Source organism: Sciurus vulgaris (genome assembly GCF_902686455.1).
Source record: "Sciurus vulgaris genome assembly, chromosome: 9".
NCBI lineage: Eukaryota > Metazoa > Chordata > Mammalia > Rodentia > Sciuridae > Sciurus > Sciurus vulgaris.
In genome coordinates, this window is record NC_136469.1 from 50,184,025 (window position 1) to 50,202,226 (window position 18,202).

At 37.9% G+C, this 18,202-nt stretch overlaps 2 protein-coding genes across 3 annotated transcripts in view; both read right to left on the minus strand.

The window, feature by feature from the left end:
* MCUB (mitochondrial calcium uniporter dominant negative subunit beta) overlaps positions 1-18,202 on the minus strand; it is a 107,782-nt gene that overhangs the window by 79,800 nt on the left and 9,780 nt on the right. The gene's annotated exons all lie outside the window — the stretch shown is intronic.
* LOC306669544 (torsin-1A-interacting protein 1-like) lies at positions 5,413-11,087 on the minus strand. Its single transcript, XM_079153567.1, is given in 3 exon segments — positions 5,413-9,943; positions 9,949-10,634; positions 10,944-11,087. Coding segments are annotated over 3 exon segments (1,584 nt in total). The 5' UTR covers positions 11,023-11,087; the 3' UTR covers positions 5,413-9,124.

Consider the following 18,202-nt stretch of genomic DNA (forward strand, 5'->3'; position numbering starts at 1 on the left):
CTGAAACACTTTCGGTCTAAACATTTTATTTAAGGAATGTTCAATCCATATCACCTTTTAGAAAACATAAATTTACTCAAGGATTTAAGGAATTTTACATGAGAACCTGAAATGTAACTGAAAACTATTATTGTAAACAATGGTATGGTTGCATTATAAATTATGTAACCATTACAATTATGTTTAGTAAGATTTTCACAAATATATTAATAACTGCACACATCATTAAAACTTTATGATGGGGCTGAGGCTGTAGCTTAGTGACAGAGCATTTGGTTCAAGCCTTAGTAAAGGAAAACGTGACACAGATGAGCAACGCAGAAACCAGGCAAGGAGATTCACACATTGAAAGTTTTAATTGACAGTCAGGGTCTGATAAAGGCCAACACTTGGGAAAAGCAAGAAAGGCAGGAAGAACTTAGCTCTGGGATATTTTATAGTGCAGTTTGGACGGCTTGCATAAGGTTGCATGAGCTCCTATGAGCTGCTTGTGTAACAACTTATGGTGGGCTGCCAGGACAAGTAAGGGGATGTCCCTGTGGGGTGGTTAATGAGAGGTGGGAAGTGGAAGTTTTATTTTAACTCATGTTTTCTCTGTAAGTAACCCTCTAGGGCAGGAAAGAAACTTATGGTACAAATTTAAAATGGCTGCATAGATGCTAAGCCTTGGACCTAATACTTATCACCACATAAAAATAAACAAATAAAATAAAGGCATATTGTACAACTCCAAAATAATTTTTTTAAACTATGATGTAATTGGTGTAAGTTTAATATAAAATTTATCAATTTTATTTTAGAGTTCATAAAGGTTTTACTTTCCTATATATTCTACTAGTACTTCTAGATTTTCATATTGAGTTCTTTAATCTATGTAAAAATTTTTTTAACATATGAAAGGAATTTACACTCTTCTATTGCTCCAAATGGACAATCAATTATCCCCAAACCATTGACTCAATAATGTACCCTTTTCTTACTGATCTGAAATTTCACTTATTATAATATACTAAATTCCCATTAATACATAGCTTGTTTCTCCGCTGTCTTTCAATTCCTGATCCATCTAGATATGACTAGATCAATGCTGCAGTTTTGTGTTTACCTTAGATGACACCTGTCAGAGCAAGTCACTTCTAACACTTTTTACAAAAATGTCTAGACTGTTCTATTTCTTTCCTGATAAATTTCAAAACTAGATAATGAAAAATCCTGTTGCACTGACTTTGCAGGTTTAATTATCAATTTTTTTTGAGGAGGAAATGTTTATTTGGGTTCATGGTTTCAGAGGTCTCAGTCCACAGACAGCAAACTTCTTAGCTTTGGGCCCAAGAGTGAGGCAAAACATCTAGACAAAAGGGCATAAAGGAGGAAAGTAGCTCAAGATGTGGCAATTAAGAAGTGGAGAGGAAATAAGCTCCTTTCACCAGGGACAAAATATAAACCCGAAGTGACCTATCTCCTCCAACCATATCCTACCTGCCTACAATTACCATCTGGTTAGTCCATATCAGTAAATTAAGTCATTAATTAGGTTACAACTTTCATAATCGAATCATTTTACTTCTGAACATTCTTGCATTGTCTCACACATGAGCTTCTGGGGGGGATACCATATATCCATACCATAACATCCCATCCCTGGTCCCCAAAATTTCAAGCCCATCTCACAATGCAAAATACATTTACTCCATTTCCAAGAATCCCATAGTCTTAATAGTTTTAGCATTGACAAAAAGTCAAAGACCAAAGTCTCCTTTGAGACACAAGACAAACTCTCATTTTGAGCCCCTATAAAAATCAAAAGCAAGTTACATATATTCACTATATAATGATCCAGAGTCAACATTTCTATTCCACAAGGGAGAGATAGGGGCATAGAAAGAAGAGATGGAACCCAATCAAGACCAAAATTCAGCTGGGCAAACAAGTTCTGCAGTTCCACATTCAGCATCTGGGGCATATGAGACTGTGATGTTCTTTCCAAAGGACTTATTAAGCTCTGCCCTTATGGCCTTGCTGGTTGTAGCCCACATGGCTTCTCTCTCGGCTTTCTCTGCTTGATTCCTGCAGCTTTCCTCAGCAGATGTTCCACACTGCTAGCATCTTTTACTCTGGGAAAGGGGTTTCTCCACTGTAGCTGTGGCTTCCTTCTCATATCTTCATGAATCACCCTATCAAGGGAAGCCCACAGGAACTCCAATCCTTCTACATTTTGCCTGGCCTTCCAGGTCTTCCTTTAAAATCTTGGAGGAAGCCTTCATGACCCACTAACTTCAGCATCCTGCATTCCTACAGAACCAATACCACATGGCTGCCACCAAGGTCTTTTATCATCTTGAGCAACAGCCAAGCTTCTTGGAACAATCGTTGTACCAGCATCTGAATTCCTGGGCAGCTAAGCATGGTGAATAAATCCTTTGTGCAAGCAGGATGCCCCCTGGCCTCTTCTCAAACATTTTACTTATAAACCCTTGGGTCTGAGATTGGTGTGTGTTGGGGGCTGTGCCATGCAGACAGTGCCAGGATGGCTCCTGGCAGTCAGCCAGAGGTTGTCGGCAGCGAGGAGGTTAATTGACATAAGCACACTCAGGTGATTTATCGTCCACGCACACAATGCATGCGCATGTGTTCTCCAGCACTCCTAATCGTGCCTGCTCGGACATCTGGCTTCTGGCCTAATCTTTGCATAAGAGGCAAGGCCCTACTCTCCGCCTCCTGGAGGAGATATAAGCGGGCCTTAGATGGAAGGCTGGGAGCGACAGCAAAGCAGCAGCTAGCAGCGAGGCGGAGAGAAGCCACTAGCAGAAAGGAAGAAGAAAAGGCAGCAAGCAGATAGAAGCAGCTAGCAGAGAGAAGCAGGAGGCAGCGGCGGAAGGCAGATCACAAAGCGGAGAATTGAGAACACACCTCTAGATCATGGATAGGCAGATCACGGTATGCGGAATGCATCACTAAGAAGCACCTCAGATAGACGCACCCTTAGTTCACAGGATGTAGGACGCACCTTTAAGAAGCAGCAGCAGAACTAAGAAGATATAGATATCTCTGAAAGTGTAGTCTCTCTCTTTTAAGCAAAGTCTCTTTCTCTCTTATGCAAAGCTTCTCTCTATCTCCTCTCAAAGCAAGTAAGACTCATTTCCTCTATCCTCTATGGACAAGCAAGCAAGCAAGGAAGCAGCCCAGAGATAGAAATAGCTCAGTTTCCAGTCCACCACCCATAAGACCCGCACAAAATGTTGCTGCAGGCAGTGACAAATACCCGTGGATTTGGTACCGCAAAGAGCCAGCGACAGGTGTGGACTTGCCACTTGCTGAGATACCCTCAAGCCAGCTTTCCTACTGTTTCTGGGTTAAGTACTTAGCATGTCTTTCGTGACTATAATCTCTTTAACAACCACACCCTCATTAGCCCCAGTCTTACTTGCACTTTTCTAGCCAACTTCAAGTTTTTCAAATATTTCTGCTTTGCTTTCTGCTCCTGATTATCACAGTAAACTTGGCTAAAAGCTGTCAGTAATATCCATGCCACCATATAAATGCTGTGCTGCCTTGAAATTACCTCTGCCAGATTAATTAGTCCATCACCTTTCAATTCAGTCATACAAAAAGTCTCAGGACATGGGAAAAATGTAGACAACTTCTTTGTCAGAATGTAACACGGGTGGCCTCAAGTTAAATTTCCAATAGTCTTCCTTTTCTTCTGAAATCTCACAAGCCAAGTCTTTACTGCCCGCTCTCCTATCAGTATTCTAGTCTTCCCATCAGAATTGCCCACTAAGCTCCATTTACAATATTTTTAAATATATTTTTTTAGTTGAAGATGGGCACAATAACTTTATTTTTACATGGTGCTGAGGTTCGAACCCAGTGCTTCACACATGCTACCACTGAGCCACAACCCCAGTCCCATTTACAATATTCTAAAGCTTTTCCAGCTTGCATCTCTAAACTTTTCAAAAATCCCTCCACCCACAAACTAGTCCCAAAGGTTTCTGAACCACGTAGTCAGGTTAGTCACAGCAATGATCCCACTTCTCAATATCAATTTGTTTCAGACAGTTTTTTGTGTTTCTTTGACCAGAAGACTTGACAAAAAAAAAAAAAAATCTTAGAAGAAGAAAAGTTTATTTGGCGCTCACAGTTCCAGAGGTCTTAGTCCACAGTTGGCTGACTCCATAGCTCTGGGTTCCAGATGAGGCAAAACATTGTAGTGGAAGAGTATGGTGGAAGAAAGCAGCTCGGGACATCAGAAAGGAAGGAAGCAGTAAGTTCATTCTTTATATCCTACTCAGTCCCCACAAAAATCTTGAGTTACTCAAATTGGTAGACAGCTATTTAAAGCAGGAGTTAAGGTGGTCACAGTAGCACCCATCTGTAATCCCAGCTACTTGGAGGCTAAGGCAGGAGGGTTGAATGTTCAAGGTCAGACCTTGCAACTTATTGAAGCCCTAAGCAACTTACCAAGACCCTGACTCAAAATAAAAAATGAAAAGGGCTGAAGATGTAGCTCAGTGGTAAAGGGTCTTTGGGTTCAATCCCCAGTACCTAATAAATAAATAAAAACAGGGGTTAAAATGCAAAGTCTATGAACTAGGAGTGGGTGGGAGAGAATTCTCATAGTGACATAGCACCAGGTCCTTGTTTTCTTGATAGCCATCACAGTAAGAACAGGCTGACTTATTTCACACTTACAACCCAACAGAAAGATGTCAATATGTAAGGAGAGAGATTTGTGCCTGCACTGAAACTAACAAATGCAACCCTTCATAAGAGATAAAAATAGCAGAGGACTCTTCAATGGAGTGGGAGCATGGCAATACAATGAGATTCTTTAACATGGCCGTGTCCAATACCAAACTTTGCTAAAAGCTGATGATTTTAGCTTCAGAATACAAACATCAAAGTCTCCACAAAAAGCACAGAAGTGTCTGTTTGGCTGACACAAAGTAAAACACACTGACTTTATTGAAAGACATGGAGCTCTTTTTCACTGAAGTCAAAGAAACTTCTCAGATGCTGCCCAAGGAAACAGTTACATGACAAAACATATCACCATAGCAAAATGAGAAACAATTACAGGTTGCAAAATTTTATACTGACTTGTGTCATCTTTTAACAGAAATATTTTTAAAGATAAGAAACAGCTGATTTCTTTTAAAATATATATTCCTTATTTAAAATATTTTTTAGATGCTGACAGACCTTTATTTTATTCATTTATTTATATGTGGTGCTGAGAATTGAACCCAGTGTCTTATACATGCTAGGCAAGCGCTCTACCACTGAGCCACAACTCAATATATATATATATTACACTGAGCCACAACTATATATATATAATATATATATTATATATATATATATAAAATATATATATTTTATATATATATTTTTATATATATATAAAAATATATATTCCTGCCAGTTCACGTGCAACTAATTCTACCTTGACCTTCTGTTAGGACACTGAGGTCAAGAAGCCATCAAGAATTTGTAATTTGACTTCTACAGCTGAAAAGGTAAAGCTCTTGCTGAACTAAGTAATTAAAACTAACTCCTTAAACAAATGAACCTTCTAAGATCAGTTCATTAGATACACCAGATGCAGCTCTAAGGTTTCTGTACTTTAGCTCATATTATAGCTATTAACTACTTTGGGATTTTGCTTCTAATTATTTCAAATCTATCAACTAAAATAGCTAACAAGTTTTTGATTTTCTGCTGTGAGAATTTTTTTCTGTACAATTAAGGCAGCAAAGTTAATACTTAGGAAATGTAAAAAGATACATTTCAGTTTAATTCATTTACAAAGATTCCAGCAGAGGCTTGTATCTGTTTTTAAATTGGGCCATTTCTTAGAAAAGATTAAGCTTTTGATCTCAATAACTATGCAACCCTTAAACAGTGTTATAGAGTAGTCATTTAAAGAATATTTCTCATTTAAAATTGAGAATTTTTTTCTTTGCAGTGCTCTGATATGAACCCAGGGCCGCTCGCATGCTAGGCAAGTACTCTGCCACTGAGATACACTCCCAGCCCTAGAATCTTGTTCTTGTGGCTGGGGATGTAACCGAGGGGTACAGTGTATGCTTAGCATGTGTGAGGCCCTGGGATGGAGACCCAGCACCCTCACACACAACAAACAATCAATTCCCATTAATTTTTGTTTCACGCTTGTTGTTAACTTTTGAAAAAGTTTATGGTACTTTATAGAGATTTGGCTCATTATTTCTTCTCTCGCCTAATTGTTATTTTCAGTTAGGCTTTAAGTATCATTTTTATTTTGACCCATTCTTTGAATAAACTTAAAATAGATTGTAATACACACATTTTTTGGTTTCGTTGTTAATTTTATTCTGTTTGGTACTGGAGATTGAACCCAGGGTCACTTTACCACTGACATAATCAAGTCCCATTTTTTACTATTTTTTGAGACAGCGTTGTCCAAATTATTGAGGGTCCCACTAAATTGACCAGGCTGGCCTCAAACTTGTGATCCTCCTGCCTCAGGTTCCCAAGTTTCTGGGATTATAGGTGTGCACCATTGTTGCCTGGCTACACAAATCTTTCCTATGTGGCAGTGGGTAGAAATTTTGCACTCTTATAGGTGTATTTAGTAAATTTAGAAATTGGTTCCCCTTCCTCAGATATATTAATCATTATTTGCCAGAAAAGTATCATAAATTTACCTAATCACAATGCAAATGCCACTTTCTCCATGTAGCACCCCTGAGCAAGTGCAAAACCTGCACAATTCTATGTGGTGGTCCTGATTTGCTTTAAATGTGAGATTTAATAAGAGTTTCAACTAAATGTGCTATGGAGGAAAAAGAAACCAATCCACACAATTTGGATTTCAAATACAGAATTATGAATTTTAAAGTACAAAAGTAAAATGTCACACATGGTCCCTGATCTCAGAGAATGTTTGTTCTACTTGAAATAAAGTACAAATCACAGAAAACTCAATGGTGTATAATATAATCAATGGCAATGAAACAAGTGAATCAAGTCTTAGGTAGAGTTATTAAGGAACACTGGAGACTGAACTCTAATGGACAGGATTTGGATATGTGAACAGAAGGAAAGTAGGATGTGGAAATTGTGATACCTTCATATAGCAAGATGCGTTTTCTAGTTACTTGTTTAATTCATTTTTATCATGTAAGAATTAAGTAGGCTGCCTTCATAGGATTAATCTTGAGTTTGCCCAAGTCTAGTTTATTTCAGAGCTTAGTAAAAGAGAGGAGAAAAATGGGGCAAGGTAATTTTATTGCCAAGTACAGGATTAATTATGAGAACCTCGATTTAAGCCCTGGTTCCACTACTTATTGTGTGCATGATTTAACCTTTTTAGGTTTCAAATTTGCCCACCTATAAAAGATAAATAGCTGTGTGACAGTGCCATGTAGCAATTACATGAGACTCTGTATATAGAGAGTAATTTGTAATAAGTTACTCTTAATAAGTTATCACATTTTCATATATCGGTCAACCATTTGGATTTCAAGAACTACATTTCTATAAATTAGTTTATGTACATTTCAGAGAATAATTTCAAAATGTAAAACACTGGACTATTTTCCTTGTGGGGGGGGTGGGATGGTTTGACTGAGAGGAGATATATCTATGTACTAGTTTAATTATAATCTTGCTACAAATATAATACTAATCCCAATTGGTTTGAAGTTCTTTGCCCAATAGTCTGATTATCTGAAGTTGCATTTGACATCTGACTTGTGAAGAATTAGTCTTTTAATTAATTTAATTAATTTCCTCTTCTATAAAACCAACTGCTTTTTTTTTTTAACTGTTGTTTTATTTTTATTTTTTTACAAACCAAGAAAGTAAGTTTATTTAAGTTACTAAAATAGCTTTTAAAGTCATTTACACATCAGCTGCTCAATTATTTTTCCTGAAAGATGTATAATTACTGGTAGGTCCAGAATTATAAGATTTTATGAAAACCAAAGCAGCTGACAGGTGAGAAAGGTCAGTTTAGATGCAAAGTTACAACTAAAATACTACAGCAGTGCAGAAATACAGCTAACATTCTTCACATGTGGTGAACTTCACTATCTTTTTGGTTTAAGTGTCTCTTAATAAAATTCATCATGTGCATAGTAAAATTTTAGATTTTTATAGAGTGTCACTAAAGAACTTAGACTGCAACAAATGGGCAAGCAAAAAATTAAATAATTCTTCAATAGCTCAGGATGGCTGGTTAACAAACTGTGTACCAATTTCTAAAATCATAATGCTTATTTCCAAAAAAACCCAAATTTCTGCTTATGTCCAAAATAAACTGTTCTGAATTTATATGCCCTTAAGAGTCAAATGAGCAAATATATTAAACTTCATATATATAGACTTTAAAAATCCTTGGGAGAATCAAGAATTTCTTAAAGGAAGGAAGGAAGGACAGGGAGAGAAAGAAAGAAAATACATCCCACCAGATTTCACTGAGGTCACAGTTCAGATGTCTGACTAACCTACTGCTCAGTGACTTAATGCAACATTTCATCTTCAAGATGCTTTCTCGTCTGCATTCTCCATTCCACAATTCCTCTCATCCAATTCCTCTTTCCCACACTTCAAACACAAAGGAAAAAAGATCTAAATACACACCCATACAACCTCTCATTACTTTGGTTCCTACAAGCAGAAGCTGTGGGATTGGGGAACTCACAACTCAACAGTATAAAAGTAAACATAATGGGAAAGTCCATGTTATAATCAGAGAGCTGCCTTGCTAATAAAAAACTGTGAAAAATCTAAATTAAAAAGTGGGGACTGTTCATAGGAAAGGAGCTTAACTCCTTTCACTGTCACACCACAGCAATACAGACTCAGTCCAGAATCAAAACAGATCCTCTATGGGACTGCATATAATTTACTCTCCTAAATACCCTTAACATAGCTTTATAGAACAGAGAAATGATTCTCTCTAGTCACAGATAATTAGGCTGAATAAACCTAATGTTTACACAGATTTGATGTTCTAAGAACTTCCTTTAAAAAGAAACCAGTTCTTTCAAAAAGTGCTCTGAATTTTGTCTCTGGATACAAAGTATGAAAAATTCTTAGAACTTGAGACATGATTTTCTCTTCTTTCAACCCCTTATAAGCAGACTCCCCTTTTCAGGGCACTTTCAGGTTGCACAGGCAGAACTAAGTGAGAAATTCGGCTCCAGAGCCCATTCAGTTTGTCTAGGTCCATATGATTGTAGGAGCTGGGTGTGTTAAAGTTGATGAACTTCACTTTGAGGAAATCCCTCACTTTTTCTTCAATTTCTTTTAGGCCTAGACTGGTTCCGAGTGTCTCCTCTTCCAATAAGACAGTCAGAACTAAGGCTACATCTTTGAAGGCTGCATATTCATGGTCACAATATTTATAGAAGATCAAAGTAGAGCATGCAGGCAGAGACTCCAAGCGGTGTACCACGGCTGCATTCTGGCCATTTTTGAATCCGTTGCTCAGCTGCTGATCTATCTCTAGTTTGACAACATCACTGTCTTGAGCAACTTTGCCTGTCCCATCAATCTGGATGGCACGGACGCCACAGAAGGAAGAATAGGCATCGGCAATTTGTCCACTCAGACACTTAAGCACTTCTTCGGCATCTCGGGCAGCAGTAAGCAGCAAGATAGCAGGCTGATTCCGAGGATGCGAGCTATTAAGATGATATTCCAGGAAAGTCTGGATTTTTTTCCATACCTTCTCATCTTGACCTTGGTACTTAGTCATAAGTTGTTGCATCTGGTTTTGGAACTCTTGAATAGCAGTGGTTTCTACCTCAGGAGTACAAAGGAACCAAAACCTCCCAACAGCAAGAGTAGCTATCAGACAAAGCAGCCACCACCTCCATTTTCTCTTGACAAAAGATTCATTTTGGGATGGTTTAGCCATTTGTTGTCTGGTGGCTGATGGAGGTTGGTTTTAAATTCCAGTTTTTGAATACTGTCATTTTGCATCCTAGTCCTCATTCTTACATTTTGTTCAATACATTCCTGAGGATTTTTTTGATATCCTGAGCTCAGCACTGAAGGCTGCTTTCCATGAGCTGTGAAGTCTTGACTTTGTGATAATTGCCAAAGTGATTCTGGATGTTGACCAGATGATCTGATGGTTAGATCTCCAGATTCAACAGAATCCCTGGATCTGATCTTAACAATAGTGACTTCACTGTAAGACCTATGTTGATCATCATCTTTGGTTTCTCCTTCTTTGGAGAAACTGATCTTCTGTAAGACACTGGCTGCTTTTAATTCACTCATTTTACTACTTCCATTGGTTTTGTAAGGTGAATCAGGTCTTGGGCTTCTTACTGGGGTTCTACATAAGCTAGTTACAGGATCTACACTTGCCACTGCTGGAGCCTCTTGTGTTCCCCTGACAGTTTTCTTTGAGACTGTCTGTCTTATAACAGTTTGGTAAGATGGTTCATCCTCTTCAGAGGACAGTGAGTCCTGTAACCCTCTCCTGGTGGTAACCAGTGACATGACAGCTGTAGTGGAGTCTGTTGTGAGTGCTGCTGCAGAAAGAGGGTAGCCCTTTGTGTCTTCATCTCCTCGGCTTCCTGGGGCTGAGACTGCCTCCACTGCAGAGACCAAAGGTCCAACTGCTTCTTCTGACAGGAAAAAAAAGAGTACATTTGGAACTTTATTCAGTAGTTTGTTTAATTATCTGTTTCTCTGGAACCTCTAAAGTAAACTTTAGGAAATTTTTTACTTTCATATCCTTAACATGAAACTAGTATGACTAGGTCATAATTGTGGTATTTTAAAAAATTTAATTACATAATTCTTATAGAATTCAAGCATCCATTTTCAAATATGAGTCAAGTTTTAGCAACATTTGAAGCTCTTTTTCAATTGAATCAACATAATCAAAACCTGAAATGATATTCGTTTGTTTGTTTTCAAAGTAAGAGACATACCTCCACAACAAAGCAGGCAAGCTGTTGGGAGTGCAGGTCTTACAGGTGACAGGTGGGGTTTGGGCCTTGGTTGCTTCATCAGTTGACCAAAGTACTGTGGTAATGTTGGTACTTCCTCCCAGGACTGCAGTGAGTAGGAAAGAACTTTTGACAGTGTACGCACATGCTGAATATGACCTATCATTATATATTATTATTAACCAAATGAAGGGGGTGCTGAATTCAAGAGCTGGTTTAAAAAAAAAAAAAAAAATATATATATATATATGGCCTTGTATATTCATTAAGCAAGTAAAGTCTTAGCCTAGATTTAGAATTTTGCAATTTCAGTTAGAATGTTAATATTTATGTTACAATATTAATATTTAAAGGAATAATTAATAATTTGAGTATCTGGCTTGGCCTGTGACTCAGGGTTATGGCCCCAACTCCTCCTCCTGGCCCCTCTTTCCCCCATAACAGTGCCCTACACCATCCCTAGTGGTTCCCCTACACCCACATCTCTGTGAACAATCCTTTGTACATAAACTCTCTTCTAATTATCCTAATCTGAGTGGGCCATCTGTTTCCTTTTGGGACCATTAATTATACAATCACTTGACACTCTCCCTAGCAGTTCAGAGCATTTCCATACCATGTTATCCTTTATGATTTTAGTAGTATCTCTTTTTTTTTCCGCCAATTTGATAACCACTCCCCTCAAAAGAAAATGTTTCTTATTGTTTTGCAATTCTTTGCTACCAACGAGGCTGACCTTTTTTCATGTCTATTTAGTTTTTCCTCTTTTCAGAATCACTCATGTTCTCTGCCCACTCTCTACCAAGATCTTAGTGTTTTCTTCTGAGTTTGAATAATCGTTTCACATATATTTATTATATGTATGACAGAAATAAACATCTACTTAGTTTAAGCAAGAATGGAAATTTACCCAAAGGACACAGGTATGTCTCTCACAGGCCTAAATAGAAGGATTCAATTAAACCTTGGGAATGGACTGTAATCAGGGACTGGAGAGTAATATTGGGACCTGGAAGTCCTCTTGATCCACATTTCATTCTCCTCCTCTCTGTATATCAGCATTATTCTGCATATTACTGCAAACTGATTTTCACTGTTTCCTGGTCTGCATAGTAGAAAATGGGCACTACCTAACAGCTTCAGGTAAGACTCCACTATTCAAAAGGGCAGCCGGTGGGGATGGGAATCCTAGACTCATCCATATTCCTGGGTCAGATGGCAAGTTAATGAAGGTCATGTTGTACTAAGATGGCCAATTCTGCTGAAGCATGTAGGTAAGAATAAGGAAGTTCCCGGAAAAGCAAGATGACAGGCAGAGACCACAAAGCTGTTTTCTAAAATCTCAAAATCAAAAACGTTACTACACTAAAACATAATATTAACAATTTTAATGGTTACTATTGCACCTAAGAAAGACCTTTTAATAATGCCTAATAGCTTTAAATAAATAGCTATAAACATTAAGATATTTCCTAACCCAGTTCAATCCATTAGTGTAATTTCTCTCCCAGAAAGGTTTGACTTTGATGTTTTACTGCAACTGCAGGAACGACAACTACTGTTGATTACAAGGCTTACTCACTGGCACAAATGCCGACTGCACTAATTAAATGGCAATACAATCTCACTAAATAGAATAAACTAATTAAATGAATCTGCCTGGACTCATTATAAAGTGAATTCAAATGGAAAGAAGGCCCATAACCTGAGAGCAGAGCAGCCAAGCCTAAGTAACAGTCATGGGCAGCATGCTGATGTTGATTCCAGACAAAACCCCAAACCCTTTAGAGAAAGATTAATAATTTTATAAAAATAAAAGGCTAAAACAAAACCACTCCCACTAAATAGTTATTGCACTTAAATAAGCCAAAGCTTTTTCTTAGTGGGCAAAGCAGATGGTAAGGAGTGGGAAGAGCAAAGGATGGATAGCAGCTGGCTACTTTTTAGCTAGGCATTTGAGTGTATCAATTTCTAAACTTCAGCAGCTTCTGACTTTGTGATGGGGATCAAAGCTGGGTACCTGCAGGACCTCAGAGAACACTGAAAATGAAAGGAAGTGTAAGGATCAAGATCACTCTCCCCATCTTCCATTTTGATGTGGGTTAGCCCCAGCTCCCAGTCCCCCTATTCAAGTCCACTTCTTGGCTTCTCAAAAATCCTCCCCTTGTCTTCCTATTTACTTAATCTAAATTCCTCACACAGTTGTTAAGTCTCAATTTTTTCAGATCTCTGTGTCTTACCCAATCCACGTTTGATTTGGATTCTAAGTTCCTGGAACAGCCAAGTGATGCTTCCTTGCTTTCTGTTCTGTACTATTGTCCCGACCGCAGTCTGGCTCTGTCTCCCATTTCACCTTGGTGTGACCAACTTGGTTGCAGCAGCCATCTTCAAGTCCTGCACAGGTGCTGAGGTGCCGCCTCACTCCTCCTATGATGGTTACCAATGTATTGCCTGTTCACTCTAAATTTGCCTTTTGACTGCTCTGTGAAAATGGATCTGGGCCTCTAAATACATTTTGTTTGCTGGCTGGCATTGAAGTCTGGTCAACAGGGGACATTGGAGGGACACTGAAGGAGGGAAGAGGGGTTTGCTTCCTGGTTCCTGGGCTGGAGTGTGCTAAGTGATCTGGAATCTGCTAAGTCTGCTTAGCAGACTGAACCCAGATGGCTTCTCCAGCACTAGGCTTCCGCAGCACTGGTGGGTTCTCCATTGATTAACAGCCAGAATAACAAACAGTTGCTTACACTGAGCTGTTCTGCCAACCTATTTTACCCAGTCTTAGAGGTCGGGAGGTTTCCTTGCTCTGAAGCAACACAGAATGACTAACTTCACATGATACTGTCTCAGATGTTTGAATACAAATAGCTTACTTTCTCTTTGCTTTCTTTTCACCAGGTTAAAAACATGCAGTCCCTTTAATCATTTCCTATATGAATTCTCAACATCTTTTTATCATCTTCTTGATACAACTCCCTCTTCACTGACTTGACAGTATCCTTTTTAAAGTATTGCCTAGTAACAAAATACAACACCCCTGATAGTCTGACAATCCTGATATAATGTAACAGGACTATCACCTGCTGTGACCAGGATGCTGCACTCCCTTTCAATCTGTGAGAAGTCACACTAGTGTTCTGGAACCCTACATTCATGAGAGGCATACAGGTGAACTGAAACACAGATCCTTTGCACACATCCTATACTTTTCTCCCCTACTGTGAGAAACTATTTTTTCTAGCATTGCAAAGTTAGTTTTCTTTTACTATCTTTAAAGCAATGGTCAATATATGCTTACCAAGACCAGATTACTCTGCTGTAGTGTAGGATAAGGATAAACCTATAGAAAAAGACACAAGATCTACAGTGATCTTTTATATTTTGACACTGCCAGGTCAGGTTCAGTTTATGTCAATAACAGTATTATATATTTCTAGAATTTTATATATATATATAAATATATATATATCATATATATCATATATCACATAATATAACCCTTAGGACAATGCTTTACTTGAATCCTTACGACATTTCACAATTATGCAGTGTTCAAGTTCAAGGATGTGTACTATGGCAATCTAGCCATTTCATTGTGTAAAACAATAATAATATGTAAGTACCATGAAAAGTAATAGGAAAGGAAAACATCTCTAATATCACAAAGTCATACATTTAAGACTGTTCAGTAGCGATATTCAAGCCTGACAAATTAAAATTAAAAAGCACATGTCTATGTCTAAAAAATGTGAAAAGTAAAAAATGTGGAGAGGAAACACTATACAAGGTCATGCTAATAAATCTTTCTAATATGCCCTGAATTATTCTAGATTAGTTTCAGTTTTATACAACATACAAAGATGCCTTTTATTTTAAGAAACAGTAAGTTAGCATTTTCAAAATGATCTAGAATTTCCTTTTAGACTATAAGCCATAAAATGCCATTAAATTCATACACTAAAATATGCATGTTACTTTTATAACTTTTACTATTGTTCATTCACCTAATCATAATTTCTCTAAAGGAAGTCCTTTAACCTCAAACCTCAAACCTTATTGTCAGCATCTTTTCTCAGCTTTATCTTTTCTTCCTTATTAGGTATCATTACATAAACTTGAATTCTGACTTTGAATTCTAAGTGAACCATGGTAGCTATTTTTCATTCTTAGCTTAGAATGTACAAGTGAGACTATTCTCTTTCCTATTAAGTTACAGCCTGGAGGGCAGCTTATAATAAGCCTAGCAAGGTGTCAAATGCTCCTGCTCCAGCCCAAAGTAAAATGCTGATATTCCATATTTACTTTTTACTTTTTTTCAGGAAGAAATGAAGTTTTCCTGTAAACATCTATTTCTAGGAACCCCTTATAAGTGGGGCTCAGTAGTGCCTTGGAAATCCTGCAATACTAAAAAGAAAACTACCCTGTTTGTGGCCAAGAGGACAGTGGCATATACAGCTAACTGTCCATTGAAATTCATTCATCTGCCACAGTAATCAAGTTTTATTGGACATGTAAACCTCTAATCCTAGCCCAAAATACCTTGAAAGACTAAAAACTCTCTGCTTCGTTTTTTAACTGTGGAAGCCACATGCAGAAGATGACAGAAGAATAGGTCAGCTTAGGTCCCTTCCTGACTGTGTGGTGCAGAGCTACTGTTTGACCCATAAAGTTCACCTCAGAACCATTTCCTAAAAGAGAAAACTGAAGTCTGTTAATAATTCAGACTTTTCATTACTATTGAGTCTTTTGTTTCAGCAGTGCAGCTTATTCTAAACAATAAAGACATTGAAAAGTCATTTTTGGTTTTAAAAAAAAGACTTGGGGAAGAAAAAGACAGGAAAAACATACACACACTGACCATAGTTCATAGTTCTAATGTTGGACCCAGAAGAAAGGCAAGTCACACCCTGGTTTAATGATAATTCTAAAGAGAAATAAACCTATTAGAATAACACCTGTGAATGTGTATTTCCTCTTGAACATTCCTTCCTTACTCAAAGGCTTCACCTTTTCAATCATCATGCCACTTTTCCCATAATAATTAAAACTCAGCACAGGACTCTGATTCTTCCCTCAAGTTTAGACAGCAACTCATTCCACAGCTTAGGTTCTTCTTTCTCTCATACATGCAGGGGACTAGGGCCTCATGTTTAGATATAAGCCTAACTCCAGAAAACTGTTGACATCTCCACACATCATCACACTCCATTGTAACTGATTCTTGTTATTCCAGCTCCATGTACAGTATCACCACTTGATGATATATCCTTTTTAAAGTGCTTACTTACCTTTTCCCACTTTACATACATTGGCTTTCTAGATCTAAATAAATCTTCTGGCATAACATTTCTATCACTACTACTAAAATCTATAGAGTCTATAGTATAGGGATTGGCAAACTATAGTCTGAGTCACATCTGCTGCCATTTTTTAAATAAATTTATTGGCACACAACTATTCCCATTCACTTAAGTACCTACGTTCATATTCAATGACAGATTTTAATAGTTGAGACAAAGGCAGAGGCTGCAATTCCTCCAGTGTTTATCATCTGGACCTACACAGGACAAGTTTACCCACCCCTGGTATGGATCGACATTTCTCATACAATGACGGCACTCTTCTTGTACCTCATTCATTTAGCACAACTACATGCACCTGTACTAGTAAAACAAATCCAAAGATATATATGCCCAAATATGTAAAAGATATGATACCTGCTCTTCAGGAATTACAATGCATAGAGAAAGAATATGCATGGGGAGACATACATGTTGATATAACAGATATACAAAAAACTAATACAAAAGAATATTTGAGTACCAAATGACCAAAGAATAAACACCATATGCAGACAAAAGAAGGAAAGGCAATTTACATCCAGGTTATCAGGAAAGGCTTTATTTAGGGAAGTGGTGATGTCAAAGTTGGACTTCTAACCAGAAATAGAATGGATGAGTGGCAAGCCAAGTGACCACAGGCAAAGTGTTATGCTCTATAAAATATCCCACATTCACACATGCTAGGCAAGCACTCTATCACTGAGCCACAACCCCAGTCCCTGCAGTATCACTTTCTGAGAGCTTCCAATAGCATCCATCTCACCATGTCTCAATTTCTTAGACTTTTGGTTGGCCTGATCCACCGCTGGATAAGACAAGGCACAGGAAAACCTGCTATAACACACAGACCTAAAAATACAATGGAACTCAGTAGATAGGCAGGTGGGGGCCACCGTGAGATCATCCAGGTATCCCTTCTATCTAGTTGTTCCACCTTCCTCTGAAGGGTTGTATACGCACTTACACAAGGTCCAGGCTGGCTCACCCCTTCCACATCTTCTCTGTGACGCACTAGAAGGGATAAAAAGGAGAGACTAATCTGCTTTACAATTAAAGATGTGGATTGGAAGTCATATTTATCATTTCCATGTCAAGTGGGATATCCAGAACTTAGCCACATGGGTGCAAAGAAGGTTGAAGAATGTAGCTTTGAGGAATATTCTATTCTGCTAGAGAGAGTGACAAGGTTAATTTCGCCTGAGAAAAAAGGCTATGAAGTAATAGAATATCACATAATCCATCCCCAACCTAATTTTTCAATATAGTGTTTCTCAAACTGAATTCTATCTACCACCATTTTGGGAAAAATCATTGGGAATGCTGTGGGATAAAAGAGGTCTATGATCAAACTCTTTTCTATCCTTAGATCGTCTTAATGCACATAAACAAAGTAAAATTTCCAAAAGTTTGCAGTAGAGGAACCTACTTAGCTTGGCCTCAAATTCTTCCAACTTATGAATGGCGAGGCTTTGTTTTCCTGGAATATCCATTAACATCATAGGAAACATGTTCTGCAGCATATCAGTTTGTGACATAGAGTTTAATATAATAAGCACAGTTCCTGTACTACAAGATTTTAATGTAGTATCTAAAACTCTAATGGAAGCCAAATCAAGGACTACACCTCACAGGGAATAGTTCCTGCAGATAGATGAGACTGCTTATAGGCAACCACTTTTAGACTCCACTTTCAGACTCTGTACTGATGCTCTTTCTGACCATTCAAAATATGCCTGCTAAAGCCTTACCCTGCTTTGTTCCTTCTAGGATTTATTGTCTCTAATATTTATTTGACCCTCATGGGCCAACTAAAGAAAGCACATATCTCTTTTTGATACGTAGGCACCTTATCTTCCATGTAGATTTTAAGGGGCTATACACAAGCCTTCAGCCTTGACACCA